This window comes from Aphelocoma coerulescens, chromosome 2 (assembly GCF_041296385.1).
Source record: "Aphelocoma coerulescens isolate FSJ_1873_10779 chromosome 2, UR_Acoe_1.0, whole genome shotgun sequence".
Lineage (NCBI taxonomy): Eukaryota > Metazoa > Chordata > Aves > Passeriformes > Corvidae > Aphelocoma > Aphelocoma coerulescens.
The window spans coordinates 70,319,411-70,339,772 of record NC_091015.1 but is presented as its reverse complement, the minus strand read 5'-3'; the positions used below and the strand labels follow the sequence as shown (position 1 = coordinate 70,339,772).

General features: G+C 36.0%; 1 protein-coding gene across 4 annotated transcripts in view; it reads left to right on the top strand.

Annotated features, from left to right (window-relative positions):
* The window catches only part of ATP9B (ATPase phospholipid transporting 9B (putative)), a 157,486-nt gene that overhangs the window by 94,747 nt on the left and 42,377 nt on the right, over positions 1–20,362 (top strand). For all 4 annotated transcript variants that reach the window (XM_069007968.1, XM_069007966.1, XM_069007969.1 and 1 more), the window contains exon 12: positions 11,931–12,091. In XM_069007968.1, coding sequence (XP_068864069.1) covers positions 11,931–12,091 — 161 coding nt within the window. The remainder of the gene's footprint in view (positions 1–11,930; positions 12,092–20,362) is intronic.

Sequence of the window (20,362 nt, the reverse complement as noted above, 5' to 3'; positions counted from 1 at the left end):
TTTTTTGAAAGAACTGTTGAAAAACTGTTTGATTCAGTGTACCGGTTTGGCCAAATTTAGAAATATATCCTCTGAGAGAAGGCACAACCACCCCTCCCCCACCAGGTTTGGGGAAAAAAAAAAAATAAAAATTTTCCTCGAAGGAAAGTGAAGAAGATAAAACTATTTATTTAACAAACACACGGGAAAGGAAAATGAGGTTAAATGGTAAAATCTTTTGCTGTGGAGGAAAAACCTGGGAAAGCGTTAGAGTCCTTCCTTTGGTCTCCTCGAAGCTGGGGCTTGGGCCGGGGCCAGGCCCTCTGTGCCCGATGGAAAGTCCTCCCGATGTGCTCTGAGGTTGAAAGCAGTCCAGTAGAAAAGGGAGAAAATCCAGAATTCTAGAGAAGGAAAAGCAAAGTCCAACTCTCAGTCTCTCTCTCCAGAGAACCAGAAACTGAAAACAACTGGTCAAAAGCTGACTGGAAAGCAGCAAGCCGGGTGCTTCCTCGCTCCCCTGCTGCAGCTGGGAAAAAAAAAAACCTCCTATCTTTATGTGACCTTGAAAAAGCTGCAAACTGCTTTGAGAAAGTTTTGCTCAGTTGTTTTTTTTTTTTTTCCCCCTCTCAGACTCAGTTTAGAGGCATAGAAAGGCACAAAAACTAATTTCTGGGCATAGGCAGCGATATGGGATACACATCATAATGTGATGATTCAGTTTGTCATGATTCCCTTCTATATGTATGGTCTCTGTTTCTTCATGATGTGATTCAGCCAGCACCAGTCCTCTGCTTTGTATTCAATTTACCTTTCTTCTGACTATCTTCCCCCTTGCCTTGTTCTGCTTCTCTACCCCGTTACTCTGGTCTCTCTATTACATTTACTAGTTCCACCTACCCCTTTCTTTCTTCCTTTCATCTCTTTACACATCTTACACATGCTTGTTTTTTCTCTGACAATGTAGCACATTTGTGAAGAAGAAAGTTTAAGTCTTTAATAAGATGAAATGATCAAATAATGTGTCACAATTTGTTTACCTTGAAAAATGCTATCTTGGTTAGTGTGCACTCATTTTCTGCAGGTTCACCTCTTCAGCTCTTACCTGCATCTTTCCATGTGTTCCTCCTTAGCCTGTCCAGCCCTGTCACCTTCCTTTTAGAGCTACTTTCATCGCAACTCATGTATCTTTCATCTGCTTTGCTATCAAGTTGTTGACTTCAACTTGTGAATGCATGGTTGATTTCTTAACAGTTCTATGCATGGGAAAGGATTCCCCATAAGCAGTTGAGTAGCCATTTCACTGACCTTATCTAAACATACTTTTGAAATTCCCAAAGGTTCTCTGGCTGTATGTCCACCTCTTATTCTCACTTTTGGGTTTTTGTTTCAGCTATTACCGTATCATTGCTTTCTCCTTTGTGCTCAAATCAATTTGTCAGTTCCTTGGCTTGTTGAGGTAGTTTATGCAATACTTAGTGCAGGGCTGTGCTCCATCTTAGGGGATCTCACTCTCGATTTGCAGCTAAAAAAACCTGAAGGAAATTCATGTGTATTTATAAATTTGGAGGTTGTGGGAATTAATTTTTGCAAATGAGATACACCTAATTGTGTTTGAGCTGTGAAACAGTACTTTTGAGGCCACTGGCAGAAGTGTGGAGGGGTACCCATTAAAGTGTTGTACTCCATGTATGCACCTTCCCCTGGCCTTTTTTTCCTCTTGCATTGAAGCATGTATTCAGAAGAAAAAGTGTGTTTATGTAGCCCTTCCTTTGGGACACAGGTTTGAATCGTTCAGCAAATACATTAGCTGATGTTCCTACTAGTTTTGTAATGACTCTCCCTATTGTGAGGTTAGGATATGCTCTGTATGCAGTGTTTTAGTTTTAAAAATATTTAATTCTGTAAACACTAGGTGAGCTTTTAATGCCTTGCATAATATTTTATATTCTATTTTGACTTTCCAATTTCCTTGGAGAAACTGAATTATTAATTTCTAAGTACTGAAGAGTTTTATAGTTGTGCTACACAACAGTTTCCTTGTGGAAGGTCTGCTAGCTTCCAATGACCCTTAGCTGCCATCTGGTACAAATTCAAAGTGCTTCTGTCATCTGCTGCTAATTGCTGTCACCTGCATGTTGCAGTCACTGAGCAACTTGGATTGCAGTAAAGCAGGAGGCATACTGCTTTGTATAGCTGCAATCTATCCATAATACCCATGATTTCTTTATTAATATTAATTTAATAATAAAAGAAGTACATGCATCATGAAATGGTATGAATTAATATAAATGACATTTCATGTTTATTTTAGCAACTTTCAGGGCTTAATCTGACATTCAAAAATGTGAGTAGATTTGTATTAATAATAAATACATTTATTATTTCAGTATTCTTCAGCCTGTTTATTCTGCTGAGATTGTTCAAACTGAATCTTACAGAAGAGTTCTCTAATCTTTTTTGTAAGCTGATAAGCTTTAGTCGGGGCACTAGCCTACAGCACCCTATTATATTAATGTATTTTACTTGTAATTTAGAGAACAAGAAGAATATCCTGATCTGAAGGCTAAACTGTCCCCTGTGGCACTTGCACAGCTGATAATCGTGAACTAGAAAGATGTGTATATCAAATAGTTTACAAAATGAAGCCAGCTGTGTTTCCCTACATACTGTGGCTTCCTGACATGCATCATTAAACCTTATTAGCTACTTCCTTTTACAAAGATTCTTGTAGTCTTGAACATTGCATATTAACATTTTCTGCCCCTCCAACTGGAAATTATTTGGTTTATTGTAGAGTGTCAACTTGCTCTAGTTTCTGATATGCGTTCTAATTGGTACTTTAGAGTATAATCATAGTGAAATACCACTCCGTGCATTTCTTTATTTGGAAAATTAATACAGACCTTTTCACTTCATCTGTCAATCTGTGCAACTTTTCACACAATTCCCAACTGCTGGGATTGCTTGCAAACCATTAAGTATGAAATGGTTCATAAAATGTCTTTAAGAAGATAAACACAAAAAGAAGGAGTTGACTTCTCTGGTAAGTTTTTTTTGTTGTTGTTGTTCCTTGCTTAATAGAAATAAGGCTATTTCAGCTGATACATTTAATGATGTAAAAAAACTCAAAACCACAGTGATATTATAAAGTTAATTTTTGTTGTTCAGATGAGGCTTTGTTTAATAAAACCACCATCCTGCACACATGCACACACACACACACACCACTTGATTGCTGAATTCCAATAATGAAATTCAGCTCTTAAACCTTAGGAAAGCAGAAATTTTGAAGTATTATGCTCTCTGTGGGTATAAACCAATTTGGAATTAAGTACAAAAATCAAAATATGTATTATGTATATGCATTTGTACATATTTACAGCTCTTTTGTATTTTTGAGCAGAAAGACAATTAAATACTTCTGATCTCTATATTATGGACAATATTACTCCACAACCGTTTTTGTTCATATGATCCCAAGAATAATGTCAAAGCAACATGTTCTGTTGAATTGTCTTGAAACATTTTATTTTAGGACAGGAGGCAGTAGTAACACAGACATTATATAAATTTTGAATAACATGTAACTGTCTAGAGAAAAAAATTAAGAAACATCTTAAAAGCCTTTTTGTTTATATTCTTCTTCTAAAAAGTTTGATATTTGTTTCAGAAGGACAGTTTTATTTGTAAATACAGCACTGCATTAAAATTGACCTAGAAATTCTAGAGTTCATGTCATAATTTCTACTACATATTTGAGTCTGAAAATTGATGTTTTTTTACATAATACTAGTAAGAAGTTGCACATCAAATCTTATCTAGAAGTCTTCATTGAGAAGATTTATTTTTTCTGTTCCTTAAATGGTTGTGGACACTTGCTCTGGATGTATTTTGGGCATTTCTACTCAGACTCAAAGAAGGCTCACTCCCCTTTCTTTGGCATTTTCCCCTCTATTCTGACATTCAATTAATCTTTAAGGAGACTAACTGCTGTTTTCCCACCGTATGTAGCAGCTTTCAAGCTCCTGTTTAATTTTAAAGTGAACATAAAAACAAGTTTTTATTTCGATATATATCTCAGACTTTTTGAAACATTTCTTCTCAGCTTGCAGGCTAACAGGATTTTATACTCAGGGATAGCTAGGGACAGAGACAAAAGTTTGATGTAGTCAAAATACTGTCTTTTTCTCAGTTCCTTTCTCACACATTTTTCCATTTATTCTTGAACACTATTATATGTAACTATACATTCATATTCCTTATGAATAGGATTCAGATGTAAATGCTTTGAGATAAACTTTGAGATGCTTTGTGTTGTGTAGTTGTTCATTTTTTTTTTTTGTTTTACCTGATTTCCTGTGGAAGAATACCTGGATGGTTTGGTTTGTATTTGGACCTGTGCTGAGACAGATTTCATGATGAAATTGGAGTATACATAGCAGAGGAGGAGGGAGGTTGTAGAAATGCTCCACCAATTAATGAATCACAGCATACTGCCAATTTTAATTCCTCATTCAAGAGTTTTTATTCATTTTCTTGCATTTATTGGCTAATCCATCTTCATAAAGTTGCCTCAGTCACTTTAATAATCTATGTATTGTATCTAATGTATTACTTCATTTACATTTCCATGAAGAAAGGTTGCAGCTCTGATTTCCATCTACTTCTATGACATAAGCACCAACTTAATGTACTGTTTCTCACTGAAGTTTTTTTCCAACTTTCATTAACCTTTAAAATATCAAGGTGTAATAAAATATATGTAATTTACATGGAAAGACATTTTCAAATGCACCTCTCAAGCTTGAGTAAGACGGAAGGAAAACATACCCTTTAAATTGTCTTTAAGCTTACGTTCGTATGGGATAAAATAAAGTTGTGAAACTTTAAGCTTAAACTTTCTGGGTTCTTGGCTTCATTCATTTAATTATATTCTTAATGAAAAAATTGCTATGTGTTTTGATCACCTTCGCTCTGACCTCTCTTACCCCAGCCCTTTGTGAGATTAAACTTGTTACAAAATGTAATAATCTCTTCTAATAGTTTAATCTAGATAGTCTCTGAGGAGCTGAGTTACTAACACCTTCTTTTTAATGTGGAGTAAGGAAATGTTGGATTTCTTTAGGTATACATTTTCCAATATTCAATTTCAAAGATGTCTTTGAAAAAGCTGTAAGGTTCCCATACCGTTTATGAAATATTATTAAACATAGTGTGCCATATATAAAACCCACAAATTCAGTCCCTACCATGACAATACAACATTTGTGCAGTTTTCTGTATGAAAAAGTTTTTTAGACAGTCAGCCGCATGCTCTGAAGTGTAGGTATATTACAATTCCCTAAATTTACGCAAATGGAAGAACTAGCTGTTGCTGTCAATTTGTTAGGTCCCCTTTGTAATTGTTTTTTCTTGAAGGAAGTAGTACCTGTTACTGAGCTATTTATTTTTTTTAAATATATCTCAATTTTTTACTTTTTTAAAAATATTTTTTGCAAATTCTACGCAATAAAAGCTTTGGAACCAGTTCTCCCTGTGCTAGTTTTGCAGTTATTTTGGTACAGCTAATTATCTTAATCTGTGAGAGAGTAAATCATTATTTTTTAGTCTACTCAGATCTGAAAAAATGCCATCTCCATTGAGTGTGTTTCAATAATAGTGTGTAATGTATAAAGCTGCTTATTCTGTATTCTGACCCTTGAAAGACCTGATTACGTTATAGCATCCTTAGAATAAGTCTTGAATTGAAGCTGATGATGGCTGAGCTTAAGGAAGATATAACAAGCATATGTAAAAGCTACATATGAAATACAAATCTGAAGACAGTGTTCCAGTGTAAAATCGAGCACCTTTAAATCCTGCTCTTCCCCCGCCCCTGAGAATTCCATGTCTTAGCAATATTGATCGGATATAAGGAGGATTGCAAGTGCTTAGAAACTCTAAATGTCTTCTGTGCTGTGTACCCAGATTGTTTTAAATTGAAAAAAAAACCCCAATGAATTAAAGTTTCACTGTGTGAATGATTGTGGTTGTTGAAGTTTCTAATATGACTAGTTACCGTATTGAAGCAATTATTCTAAATTGATGGGTGGTCTTGAGAAAATGTTTACAACTCGTAGCTTCTACTAGGAGAGTATGTTTGTAATACAGCACAGTCCCTGTATGGATACCAGAATTTAAGGGGCTGTTAACTTTTTCGATTTAACGTGCTCTGTACACGTTTTAATCATTCACGTTTGTGACAAATACGTAGCGAAGTCAGAGAACATATGGTCGCACAGCATCTGACTAGTGCTGCCTTAAGGTGCCAGACTGTGACTGTATAGAGGTGTATGAAGTGTAACTTTTTGCTAAGGAGGAAATAGAATAGTCTGAGTACACAATCTGAAGTGTCAAAGCCGAGTAATTAACTCGGAGCGTTTCTAACGGGACGCGGTGGGAGGCGGCGCGGGAGGCTCTGTGCGGCACAGGCGGGCGCGGCCGCCCTCTGCTGACCAAAGCGCGCACGGCAGCGCTGCCCGCCCCAGCCTCCCCTTCCCTCTTCGGGCAAACGGGAGCGAAAGCCGAAAATCCACGGCTTGGCTTCATTGCTCTGCGTAAAGAACAAACATCAGATTGAAGAATATTTAGAGACAGTGGTGTAGTTTACCAAACCGCAAAAGTGTCAATGAAACCCAGATTTATAGTCAGCAGGATATTAAGAATGAGTCGTGTTCAGTTTCTCTCATTAGGATCACTTGAAACAGAATGTTTTACTACAAATAGAGTAAATCGTTTGCATTCGGGAAAACCAGGATACAATTGAAAAAGAAGACACACTTTGGAAGGTTATGAAATCTGTGACTAGCATTTGACAAAACGAGTGCCTTACTTCAACCAACTGAGCCTTACTGAAGTGCAGTTGTGGAAATAGCTCACTTACAGTTTTTATTACAGTAGACAACTAGAGAGGGCTAAGCACCTCTAAAATCCTTGAGAGTACTCTCGAGCTTCAATTTGAGTATCTAAACTCAGATGATGTTGAGTCTGGAAAAAGCAACAATATAAAATGGATGAATAAATGAGGCAGAGAAAAAGAACTGTTTGAGTCCTCTTTTTTTTTTTTTCTTTTAGCATTATAGGTATTGCTATCTACAAAAGGGAATTCTGCTTCCAAAATGATTAGTTTATTTCAAAACACATAAATATGCATTTATGAATAGTGTGTTAAGGTAAAGCCAGGCAAGTCAGAAGGGTAATCTCAAAACGTAATAAAAGTATTCTGCTTTTAAGAACATTTAAACTTCTGGTTTTGAATATGCATCAAAACACTACAAAAAATGTACTTGAACATCTCTTTTGTTGGAAAGTGACCCTGTATTTCTTCTTGAGTTTTAAAATTTCTGCTGTTTTCAATGCCTATGCATTGGAGATGGACTGATTTATGTAAGAATACAGACAAGTAATTGTAATTAGTTTCTTTGGGGATACAATTAACAATAAATATCTAAAATTATTTTTTGAAATCAGTGTAGAAATTATGTAATTCAGTTCCATAAACCTGCAGTATTTACATGATACCAAATATTTCAGTTTGCTCCAAGGTTCGGTTGCATGAAGGATGAATTTTTTTTTTTGCCGAAGGAAAGACAGAAAATGTTACTGGAATCAAATGAACTGGTTTTTGGTAATTACTTCTGTATAAGTCCAGTGGAGTGGACTAAATAAGTAAAGTTTATTTCAGTTTTATGAACTTAAGTAGACCAGTCCTCCCCCTTCATTATTGCTCAATTCTGAAATGAATAAAACCTGTAAAAGGTTCTTAGTGCTTCAGAAAATGTTTTCAAGGTTTCATTGGTGCTCTTGCAGCTAAACCAGTAATTAAGATGTTTGAAAATTGATATCAGAAAAAGCACGGACAGGTGACTTTTTTAGCTAAATGGCCACTTTATATATTTTTGTGTTTTCTTTGCTTTTCCCACCTTTGAATCTGCTGGTTAAAAGAATGAGAAAGATATTGATTAAACAGTGTACCATACTGTATGCAAGATTTGGTAGGTTTGACATTAATCAAGTCAGGTTTGTAGAGAGACATATTTGTGCAGACCATTACTTGAGTACAGTGAATTAAGGCAAGATGCTTGCTAAACCTGAATTTACTTGTTTTGATTCATAGTTATATTATCTCATCCTAATGTGGTTACCTGGATTGCTGAGCAGTCAAGACTTTGAATCATAGGAATTAGGAGACTTATGAAAGAAGAAACACTTGCAGATTCCAAAGTTGCTCTTTGTGGTTTTAGTGTCAAAGATTAAGGTAGATAGGTAAGGATGTGTCTCTTTATTTAGCCTTTAACCAGAGATTAGTAATCTATTATTCCTAGGGACTAGGGAGGGTTTAACAGATTATTGAAGAAAGTCATGGGGGTTTGGATAAATGCAGCTGACTATATAGTATAATCTATGTAATTTTTTTTATAAATGATGGAAAGCTACTAATCATTTTTGTTAGGCAAACCTTGTTTTTATCAACCTGCAACTGAAAGATGTATTATTTGAATTTTTGTATTTTTAAATATTTACTGTTAAATACCTTTTACAGCTAAGTGTAGGATACAATTAATGGAAAAATACATCATATACTAGTATTCAAGGCTTAATAAATTAAGTTCAGAGCATGTATTAAGAATAGGAAAGAAAATTTTTATGTTTGTGGTGCAAATTAAAACCCAAGCCCATCTCAACATGCATACCATGAAATTTCATTGTAGTCAATGTAGTGTTTGGCAGTGCAGAACCAGGCTGATTACTGAAATATAATTACCTTTGTGGAGGAATTTGGTTGCAGGGGGAAGTCTGTCCTAACACTGTGCCTTAGTACTTCAATAGTATTAAAGTAGGGCACTTAAAGGCTATTCATGAGCAATTATTTCTGATGCACTTTAAAGTGTAATTGAATAAAAATGGCTGCACGAGACTATTTTGAGAAATCTTTGCCATTTTGTAACATTTAATTATCAAATTTTTCATTTCAGTATTCTAACATTTTAAAAGTTCTCATTTTCAAAGTAATATACATTTTATAGTGTTAAAAGAATTGTTCTATTGCTACAATAATAGCTTCAGAATATAACCTTTCCTAAAAGTTAAGCATCTAGGGCAGCAACAGCAATATTGTTGTTCAGGTTGTACTTCAGTAACCGTAAAAGTTCTTGTCATTTTCAACTTTTTAATTAAATTCAGATTTTTCTCCTAAGATAATTAATTATACGTTGTGGTCTAAAATGTGAAGTGTAGACTTTGAGTCATTCCCTCATTCAAAAATGAAGTATTTTAAAAACTTGTCAGCTTTTTTACCACGCAAGTAGACAATTGATGGTATAAGCCATTACTTTATTGAGAACCATTAGCTATTTAAAACTCTGTGCATAAATTAAGAGGAGCTAAATGGATTTGCAGTTGTTGCCATTAGTAGCATTTTAAATTATACAGGCAATTATTGTGTTCATTTTCATTATCGTAGAGCAGCCCCCTTGCAAAACTATTGTGGTTTTCTTACACATTATGTACAAATTTTCCCTTGGAGATTAAAATTTCCAGTGGTGTATTTAATTTTGTTAAGTTGTTTCAAATAGAACAAATATTATGACAAGTAGAAGAAAATTTGTTTTACTAATATAGGAAATAACAATAAACGTAGAAAATTACTCCAATTCTTAATTCATCTATTCATCTATTTCTATTACTATTTTCCAAAGAAAAGGAATAGCTTTCGTAAGATGGCATATTTTACAAATGCTTTGCTACAATCACAGTATAGTTAAAATGAAGTTTATCCACTTTTCCAATATTTAGATTAATTTTAGAGAATGTTGGTGAATTTCTACATGAAATTTGTCTGGATAGTTCGACAGTGTTTCATTAGTCGACTGCAGAAATTGTTTAAGTGGAAAGCACAGAATTAAACTAATTAAGTATCTTTTAGTACATTGGAGTAACTAAATTTTGGGAAATGGAGAATGCATTTCTATTAAAACTTTCTTTGTGTGCCTTCTTAAGTAGGATTTTGCAATTGCCTTCACTTTCTATAGTAAAAAATAATATCAAAATTTACTATGGCCAATAGCATGATCTGTATTAAAAACAGTGGCATTATCAGTAGCAAAGCATCAACTTTTTCATTGTTATGATACCTCTCCAAACACATTTTTGTTGGATTCCAAACTTAAATTCACATCTGTCTTCATCAATTAGAAAGGTATTAATGCTTTGAGTTAGCTACATATCAGTGTGCAGTGGACTAAATTTAATGTTTCTGTCCAAAAAGTGGCATTCTTTCCAAAGAAGCTCTTTATTCATTTCTGTTCTGGGGTGGGGTGGGGTTTTTATGGGGGTGGAGAGGGGAGAGATAGGCTTTCACTACCATGATGCAGGGAAAAAAAAAGTGTGAGGTAGTACTTATGCATATTGCAAGACAGTGATTCTTTATTTTATTACAAAAAAAGACCAACTCTAGAAGGCCAGATTAAATCATTCCTTTCACTTTTTAATGGGATTTGGATGAATAGAGTAAAATATGCACTTTGCATTCATTGATAGCATCTTTAGGTTGAGGTAATTGAGTCTTTTTTCCCTGACTGAATGAATAATGACTTCATCTGATCCTCAGCGAGGCCTGAAACTTAGGCTGCCTTTGTCAACGCAAAAAGATCTGGGCTTTGAAACATGCTCTACTTCCCTGGCTTCATTTTTCTTCATTTTAATCCAAAAACCTATTTTTCTCAATAATTCAAGCATAAACTATGTAGTAGTTGAAGCAGCGGAAATTGCAAGATATTTGTCCTCGTTGTGCTGCTTTTTAAATGCAGCTGATAAATCAGCCGCTGTGGTCTTCAGCTGCCTGGTTCTCTAGGGAAGGGACAGCCCATGTGTAAGCAAGATTGCTGGAATTTTTAAGAACTATATTTAAAGTGCTTCTTTTGCAGAATGTTTGTTATCTAAGGAAGTGTTATGTTTTACTGGTCTTACTGGCAAGACTTGGAGATAAAAGGGGCATCCGTGATGGGGCCTAGGAAACTCTTCCTGACATAATTTTCCCACATATTTTACTGACTACTAGAGCATCCCAAAAAGTGGAGTAAAAATACCCTAGCTTACATCATACATTATTGAGATGGTGAGAGTCTTAGTTACATAGCTTAAATATATTTTTTTCATGAGAAACAGTGGGTGAAAGATAGCCTCTCCTAATGTTTTACTTAAAATGTTTCTAAATCAAATACCTTTTCACTCATGTGTAGTTGAAGCTCTGTTTTACTACATTGGTTTGAAAATGGATATTCCACTTGATTGTTGTTTTTATTATTATATTGGATAAGTGAAAGCTTCATACAATTAAAAATAATTTCTGTGACATTGGTTCAGATTTACAGAGTGGGGTGAGAGCACAGTGACAAGTCGCAGTGCATTTGTCACATGAGTGAGAAGTCACAGGCTCTGTCCCATGTGCTTGTTCATTCTTGAATCTAATAGGGTTTTGATATTCTAGCAGTCAGTGAGCTCCCTACAAATATAATACCCAGTGCCAGTATTTTTGTTGCATGCATGAAAGAAGAAAATTGTCCCTGCTTGTTTGTTCTTCTGTAATTTTCTTTCCTCCTTGCCCTTCTGTGTTCCTGTCCTGGAACAAGGAATGGAGGAAGGATGTGTCAGACTTCAAGGTGTTCAAAAGGCTTGGCTGGGACAGTTCACATTGGTTCTGGGAATTATAATTGCCACAAAACCAGTGAACATGTTTTGTGTGCAAGCATAGGAATAACAATGCAGTTATCAAAGTTCAGTTAATTGTTACGAGTGCATGGATTTTTAGTACATAGGAATAACCAAAGCAAATAATTGCTAATTGTTCGCACTGCAGAAGCATAATTTTAAGAAATACTCCTGACTAACTTGATTTATTCTTCTTCCTCCAGGTTGGCTTGCTGGACCTGGAGCTGAATCAACTGACCAAAGCCCTGTTTTTGGCTTTAGTTGCACTATCAGTTGTTATGGTAACTTTGCAAGGATTTGTAGGCCCTTGGTATCGCAACCTTTTCCGGTTCCTCCTCCTGTTTTCCTATATCATCCCAATCAGGTATGTATATGAATGAAAGCAAAATACAGTTGTCTAATTTCACTGAATGTAGCTTTCTTGAAATTTATACTTGCTTCTCATTGCAAAGGAAATTGATCTTATCAGGAAGCTGAAGGAGAAGGTGCCAACAAATCTGCTGATTCTTGAAGGATCACTGTACAGAAAACAATACTGTTGTATTTTTTTGGTATAACGTTCATCTTGCTGGAGTAATCAGGATATCTAATCCTTTGCTAGCATAAATGTATTAATAAGGATACAATGTTGGTATATTTGAGAAAGTGGTTTCAGGAAGCATGCAGTTGAATGAACTGCTAGATGCATTATGGAATTTTATTTTTAATGCCTTAAATACTAAAAATGTTCCATTTCTCTAGTTAAAATACAGACTTTTTACCCCAATAATGATTAATTTAAATTGAATGGCTGAATAATGTAGGTGCGCTTTTACAGTGAGAGGAGTTTTAACATGTGTAACCAAGTAGAGACTTGCCCTGAATTAATTAATTCATTAAGCATGAGTACTGTATATTCAAATTGCAGATAAACTGGAACACGAAATAATACCCATGTGTGTAATCAAGTCGTCTGTGGACACAGAAGTGAGAACACTGACTCTGAAATTAATTCTTTTCTTTGCATGGGTATTGCCTTTGCAAAGTGGAAATACTGTTTCTTGTTAAAATATCCAGTGTTTAGATTAAGGTAATTGTTAATTTTAGATGCTCTCTAGAACTGTTCAGTTTGAGATACATCATTCAGTAAGCCCAGTGATCAGCCAGAGTTAGCAGCATCTAAACTGTAGCTAAATTTAAGACCTGTCCCCTCAGGCATACACACAATATTTAAGTTCACAAAGTAAAGGAAAGAAAAATAACAGGAGGATTTCATTAGTCCTTTTAATCTGAGATTACATTACTTATGTGTTACTGTGTTTTTTAAGTATATGTCTGTGTGAAGGAAATTGTATCATATTTGACCGATGGGATACACAGGAAGCCTCTATCTTAACATTTTATAACTTAAAGGACTTTATTTTTAGAGTACTTTTGTGTTACAAGAGAAACTGATTCTGTGAGAAGTTGAAGGTTCTGTCAAATCTGCTGGAACCACAATTCTGGAGTATCTTTCTAAACACTGTCATTGTCATAACTCCTTTACTGCTTGTATGATGCTGTTTAGTCATGTTGCCATCCCCCCCATACACACACAGTTACTGAGTATTAATTTATCCATATGAAGAGACAAAAAGGGCTCCATTCAAGTGGTTAAGTCTATGTCTTACTGAGAGATCCACTTTAAAACTCCCAAGGGAGGGGGGAAAATGAGCTAAGGATATAAAAGATCACTTCTAACTAAAGGATAACTTTTAACCATTTTATTATCTTTGTTACTGGATGCAAGAGGACTAAGGCCATACAGGTGTTGTAAGTAAATTTGGCTCTATATTGGAAGTTCAACATAGGCCATTGAAAAAAAATGTTCACTAAGCAGCTCATTTTCAATGTAAGAGTTGTTTAATGGACTTGTGGAATAGCTTTTCTCCAAAAATAATTTCTAGCATGCATCTAATCCAATTTTTCCATTGTTTGTGGTAGATTATATACAAACTAAAGGTATTAAAAGATGATTAGTTTAATTCATCAGACAGGAATCTATCAGAGAATGCTTTCCTCCCTACAGTTTTATCTGTTTCTCTACCAAATTTTCTTTAACCTGGATCTTCGTAAATATAGGGTTGCTTCCCAAACTGTCAGCAAAATGAACAACTCAGTCATGAGTGTTTGAACTCATGAACTCAGCTGTTGTTCAAATATGACACTTCTCTTCCTCTCTTCTGTATGTTAAGCATGGAAATGACTTAATTTTGAGGCTGTATTTTGAGTGTAAACTCTCAAAGATGAAAATTGGAAAGCAATGACATTGAAGCACCAGGTGTTGTGTCCTCTCATTATTTTTAAAATACCTATATGGGGGAAATAATGAACTTACAGACGTAAAGGAAACATCAGAGATTAGGATTCACTGGTAGAGGCAAAGCATATCTGAACTCAGGCATGCATGAAATGTGTTGATTGATAGTTTTAGAGAATTCAAGAAGTTTCTAATTGTGGAGCTTTTTTGCAGTTCTGTTTGGCTTTTGGTTTGCAGAGCAAGGGAACTTCCAGGTATGCAATAAAAATAATTTTTCATGGCTAGACATGTTTGGTGAAAATCATCAGGAAGGTGATGATAGAGTTAGTAGAGCTTAACTGATCGCTGTGCAGGTTGTCCTATAATTAATAGGAAGAGGAACTTTTCAGGTGCTTCAGAAATAAGCTGGTTCCTTGTGATTCAGCTGCCTCCTAAATACTCCTTCGGATCAGTGTTGCTTTACTTTGTCCAGGTTATTACCATGGGGCATGTAAGACTTCAGAAGTATAGACATAAAGCAACTGTAAAAAAAAACAACAGCACAAGAAAACAAAAGCCATCCTAACAAGCAACCCTCATGTCCAGAAAAATCAGCCCCCAACATTGCACACATTCTGTGGTGTACAAGGAATCCAGAAAAATGGAAAAGTAATGAAAAAGTAGTAATAAACAGACATTGAAAGTTTGGCCCATCTTTAAACTGTTTGTAAGTTAGAATCATTATGCACAAAATGTTTTGAACAGCCCCACACCCCCAGAAACCTTTGGCCCTTAAAAGTGATTCTGTCATTGATGTTTTCTTTTCCCATATGGAGAAACCATAGCCCAGGAAGCCTCCATAGGCAATCTGCTGCCCTAAAAAGTCAAGCTATTTTAATTTCCTAAGATTTATCAGGGAAGGAAGATATAAAGCAAGTCCTCGACAGACTGTCCAAAACAAAATGAATCTCTCTAAGATTATCTTCGCTCATTATCTGAGTTTTTCCATGTTCCTCAGCATTTTTAGGCTTTTTTCTAGTTGGCTTTAGCTAACTAGACTATATCACTTAGTGCAGTTGTCACATAGCCAGCTACCAGGGAGCATGTGTCCTCAGGTATGTCCATGCTGCTGCTCTTTGTGATACCAGCGTGGAAGTTCTTAAACCTGTGATGTGCCTTTGCTTTTTTAATAATAAGGTGCTTTTGTTGAACAACGTGTATTTTTTTGGATTGTCTGTTTTTTGAATGACAAGGGTCAGAGCGCCATAACAGTCATGATAATGAAAAGCCAGCATCCTGGGTGGGGGAAGATTTTTTTAAATTTTAAGTGCAAAAGAATAGAAGAGGTTTTAATCAATATGGGATGTGAGATGCCAACTACTACTGACATGAAAATTCTGATGCATGTGTATATGGGCATAGGAAAAATGTTTAGACTGTTAGAAAGCCTTGTCACAAAACAATTCTGTTATTTTCCCTGGCCTTGAGTACTAACATGTCTTTTTATGAGCTTACTTGAGCTATCATAGCAAATGGTTCAGAAAGCTCAGGCCAAAGAAAAGGCTTAGTAACGGTACTGCCCCACAGACTGGATCCTCTAAACCACCAGTGGACTTTGTTCATTCATTGTCCAATCTTCTTCAACACCTCAAAAGACAAAGTGAGTTGCACATTGTGTTGAGATCTTTTGTATGGGGTTTGTTTGTTGTTTTTTTTTTTTTAAAAAAAAGTAGCCAGGAAGTTTTTCAATATAATTTTCACCAAACAATGTTTGGTGAAATTGCTGCCTCACGTACAGGTGTGTGAGTCTTGTAGCTGTATGTGCTTCTGCTTAGCTGTTAAGAAATGTAGAGGATTGACCATAAAATGGTAAGATATTGACTGGGGATCTGTTAAATATGTGTATCACCCAGGCTCTATATTTAGTAGCCGTTTAAAGCTGGATTGACAGGGCTTAATCAGCCATCATTTTAGAAGGATCATTTAGTTTCAGTGTGAAAAGAAGCTGAAATGTCTCTTGTTCTTTCCTTTGGACACCCCAGGGCTCCTAGACACTGAGCTGTTCTGCCAAAAGAAGCTGTCCCAAATGACTGGAAGGAACTGCCTTACACTTAAGTAGTAAAGTTTTGGGGCACTACATGGTTCCTGGCTGGGGTTTTTTTTTCCTGGGTCTTTAAAATAAGCAGTTAAATCAAATCCTTCAAGTTAATGTCTGTTTTCAGGGGCAATGAGGAAAACACTGCTAGGAGGTCTTATGTCTGAAATTCATTAATAGCCCCTCAAATCCCAGATCATACGGATGTGGATTTCTGTGTTTTCCTGAGATCCAGCAAACTCACACCTATGCAGACTGTCTAACAGCAACAAGCAGCTATGCTGCTTTCAGTCATGCTGTAGTTTCTGCTGTGTTGCTGCTCTAATCTGTATCATGTATAGATGTGAGAATATCAGTGTATGAAGTCTCACACAGAGAGACAGAATATGTATTAGATACAGATGCAAAGGTTTCAGTGTGGAAGAGCTAAACAGCTGCTTCTGAAGTGGCTTAAGCAAGTGGTTTAATACACATTTAGTGTATTGTGCCTTAATACCATATCATGATTGATAATGCAATCTCTGTAGAGACTGAAAAACGTTATGTGATGCTTCATGACATTTTGCTAACTAATTTTGCAGCAGAAGTTATGGTGTGTCTCTCTTGTGCTAAGTCTGTCTTACACTGTCCAGCGTGGTGCCGTACTACTGCCTGAGCTAGCTTTGTGCTTCTCTTAAAATGTCTGATATTCGTGCTACATAGAAAAAGCACAGAATCATAAAATTATTTCAGTTGGAGAAGCCTTTTAAGATCATCAAGTCCAACTATTAACCCAGCACTGCTAAGTCCACCACTAAAACGTTTGCCTAAGTGCTACATTTGTGGGTCTTATTTTTACCTCCAGGGATGCAGACTCTACCACTTCGTTAGGCAGCTAGTTCCAATGCTTGACAACAATTTTGGTGAGGAAATTTTTCCTAATATCTAATCTAGAGCTCCCGTGGTGTGACTTGAAGCTGTTCCCTCTTGTCCTGTCACTTGTTTCTTGGGAGAAGAATCCACTCCCCACCTGGCTACACCCTCCCTTTAGGCTGTTGTAGAGTGCTAAGGTCTCCCCTGAGTCTCCTGTTCTCCAGACTAAACACGCCCAGCTCCCTCAGCCACTCCTCATCGGACTTGTGCTCCAGACCCTTCCCCAGCTTTGTTACCCTTCTCTGGACACGATCCATCACCTCAATGTTGATCTTGTAGTGAGGGACCCAGAACTGGACACAGCACTTGTGGTGTGGCCTCACCAGTGCCAGGTACAGGGTTGATCACTGCCCTGGTCTTGCTGGCCACACTATTGCTGATACAGGCCAGGATACCACTGGCCTTCTTGGCCACCTGGGCACTGCTGGCTCATGTTCAACAGCAGCCAGCCAGCACCCCCAGGGCTTTTCCAGCCACTCTGTCCCGAGCCTGTGGAGCTGCCTGGGATGGTTGTTACCCAAGGGCAGGACCTGGCACTTTGCCTTGCCAACTCCCATACAATTGGCTTACCCCTCTGTAGGTCCTTCCTTCCCTCCAGTGGATCAACACTCCCACCCAACTTGGTGTCCTCCCCAAACTTACTCAGGGGGCACTTGATCCCCTTGTCCAGATCATTATTACAAATATTATAAAACACTGGCTGGACTGCCTGCAATACTGAGCACAATCAGTCTAATGAAGAATTTATTTAACCTGATCTATTGCAGTAGAACTTCCGCCTTTCCAATCTTGCAACATTGCCTATTTGCTCCTAGTTTTTTTTTCTGGTTTTAAACCTATGGTATTACAGCAAGTAATGCTGAATTTGTGTAGAATATAGGAAAAAAAAGCATGTTTTAAATATTATTTGTATTAGACCTCTAATGTCAATATTGTCACCTTTGTATAAGAGGCCTAATGAAAGACAGCATCTGACCCGCTAAATGTGATAATAACAAAGAAACATTTTTAATAGGAAGCAATTATTGCTGCTCTGACCTGCATATGCTACATCTCTTATGCAAAGGTACTTGTTTGACATGTGTTTTATTTGTATTTTTCATTCTTCTGTGTTTTAAACCTGTAAGAAATTAATAGATTAATTTTTTCATTAATTATTCCCTAGATTTCCTCCTGGATTTTTAAGTGCTATCTGTGTTACAACATGCAGTTATCTGTATCTGGGTTGCATTTGGCCCTTGAAAAACTTCATGTACCACAGTCACTATAGCAATACAGCGTTGATACATGCCACAAATATTTAATCATAATGTGTGGGGTTGAGTTCTCTTTTAAAGTCACATTCGCTGCCAGGGTTTTATGCAAAGTGCTGTGTACACCTTCCTTAATTTTCTTTTATATGCTCACATAATAGACAAAATTTAGAAAAATTAGTGCAACAGAAGTAGTGAGACCAATTATGAAGCAAACAGGAACACAGTTCTGAGGCTCTTCTTGGGAATGTCAGACAGATAGCAGAAAAAACTAAATAAAAATATATATAGTGGACAAAACACAAGGGAATATTATATTCCAGTTTCCTCATCAAATAAAATATAAGAGATGGGGAAATTAAAGGGATGACATATAGGTTGATTTTTATCTGCTTAGATCTTTATATTTGTGCTTAAATGAAGTAACTTCTGTTTTGTTCTATTTTCATTTGTTTAGTGCCAGTTAATACCAGTTACTGGGCTCCAAAAAATCACTTTCTGTGAAGATTAACTTTCCAGGCATGTTGAAGTTAAAATATTTTTGGTTGTTTCTTGACCAGTAATTTTAAAATTATTCCTTTTTTTTTTCTAGGGTGTGAATAATGCATGTATCTGTGTATATTTTATGGCTGTTTCAAGAAAGTAGGGATGTGTTAAGAAGGTTGGGGGTAGCCGTGGGGCATTTGGTACAGTTTTGGATAATAATGGGACCTAAATATCACCTTCAGTATCATTTTCACATAGAAGGAAGTCCTGAAAATACAAAAAGGATGTATTTCTTTGTTTATTTTAAAAAGTAGATACCACTATGGGTACTCATACTGTATTTGGAGTTGTGGCAGGGTTTTTTTGTTACAAAACTCTTACATATACAGAACTGCTCAGGAAGTTAGAAAAAAACCTACCATCTAATTTTGATTCAAAATCGTACTTGAATTTTATTTGGCATCATACCACTTTGTTCACAAAATTGTCCTTGCTAACTTCATTAGGTCTTGATTGCTTTTCACCGAGTCATGAATGGTAGAATGTTTCTGGAGTTTTTAAATGTATTTGTCAAATTTCCTCAGTGGAGGCCCTTGCTTATTGGCAAATTTGTCCTTTTGAAAAAAAACCCAAATCAGACACCTTTGGAAGGGGACCTAATATCATTACAATTGATGGAAAAAATGAAATTTAGTAGTCCTGTAAATAGGAGTGTTTAATCTAAAATGCTGGTGGTGTTTTTGAGGGAATCAGTGCAGATCTATGGTTTTAAAAGCAGAGTGGATTCTGAAATGTTGTGTTATTTCTTTGTTCTGAAGCTGAGTTGCAGAGAATGCCACCCTGGCTCTTGAAGGAATAAATCCCTAAATAAAAATTGCCTTAGGATTGCCTGCTCTAGGGTAACTAGTGCTGAGGTGGGGAGACAAGAAACAATTTATTATTGTGTTTGCTAAAGGTGCTCATTCTCTGCAACAGCCTTCAAGTTGCTGTATTAACATACTGTGCCTAAATATTGCATGTTAATTGGTTTGCTAAAAATTAGTGTTACTAATGCAACAGTTGCTAATGTTATATTGGATGCTGTTTTGTGTGTTTTCATGAATAACTGATGTGTTTTAGGGTTGTTTAATTGGATTAAATTGAGAATAATTTGCAAACTAGTGAATTTAAAATGTTTTGATTATATAATGAGGTTTCCTAAAATCTGCAAAGAAATTATGAGAAATGATAGCTAATATTATCAGGCACTGAAAGTAGCTTTATTTTGAGTAGGGTTAATGTCTCCTTGTTTTAATATGTAAAAATTCCTGGACTTTTCAGTCAAGTATTTTTATTCATTCCTGTGAAGCTCTGTTGGAGAGGTTTATAGTTTCAAAAGCAAACTCACTATTAATAGGCGATCATCATTTTTAGTATTGCATCAGTTACCATAATGTACTAAGCAATTGCTACAATGATTTCAAAGATGAAGATTTCCTCTAAGACAAAAAGCACCAAGTGAAGGAAGTCAGAGAAGGATACAGTGTACAAATTTTAGAATTAATACTAAAAAATTAATCTATAGCACTCATTTTTATTCCTGTTTAATTCTTTATTCATCTTAACAATTCAAGCATGTACCCAATATCTTTC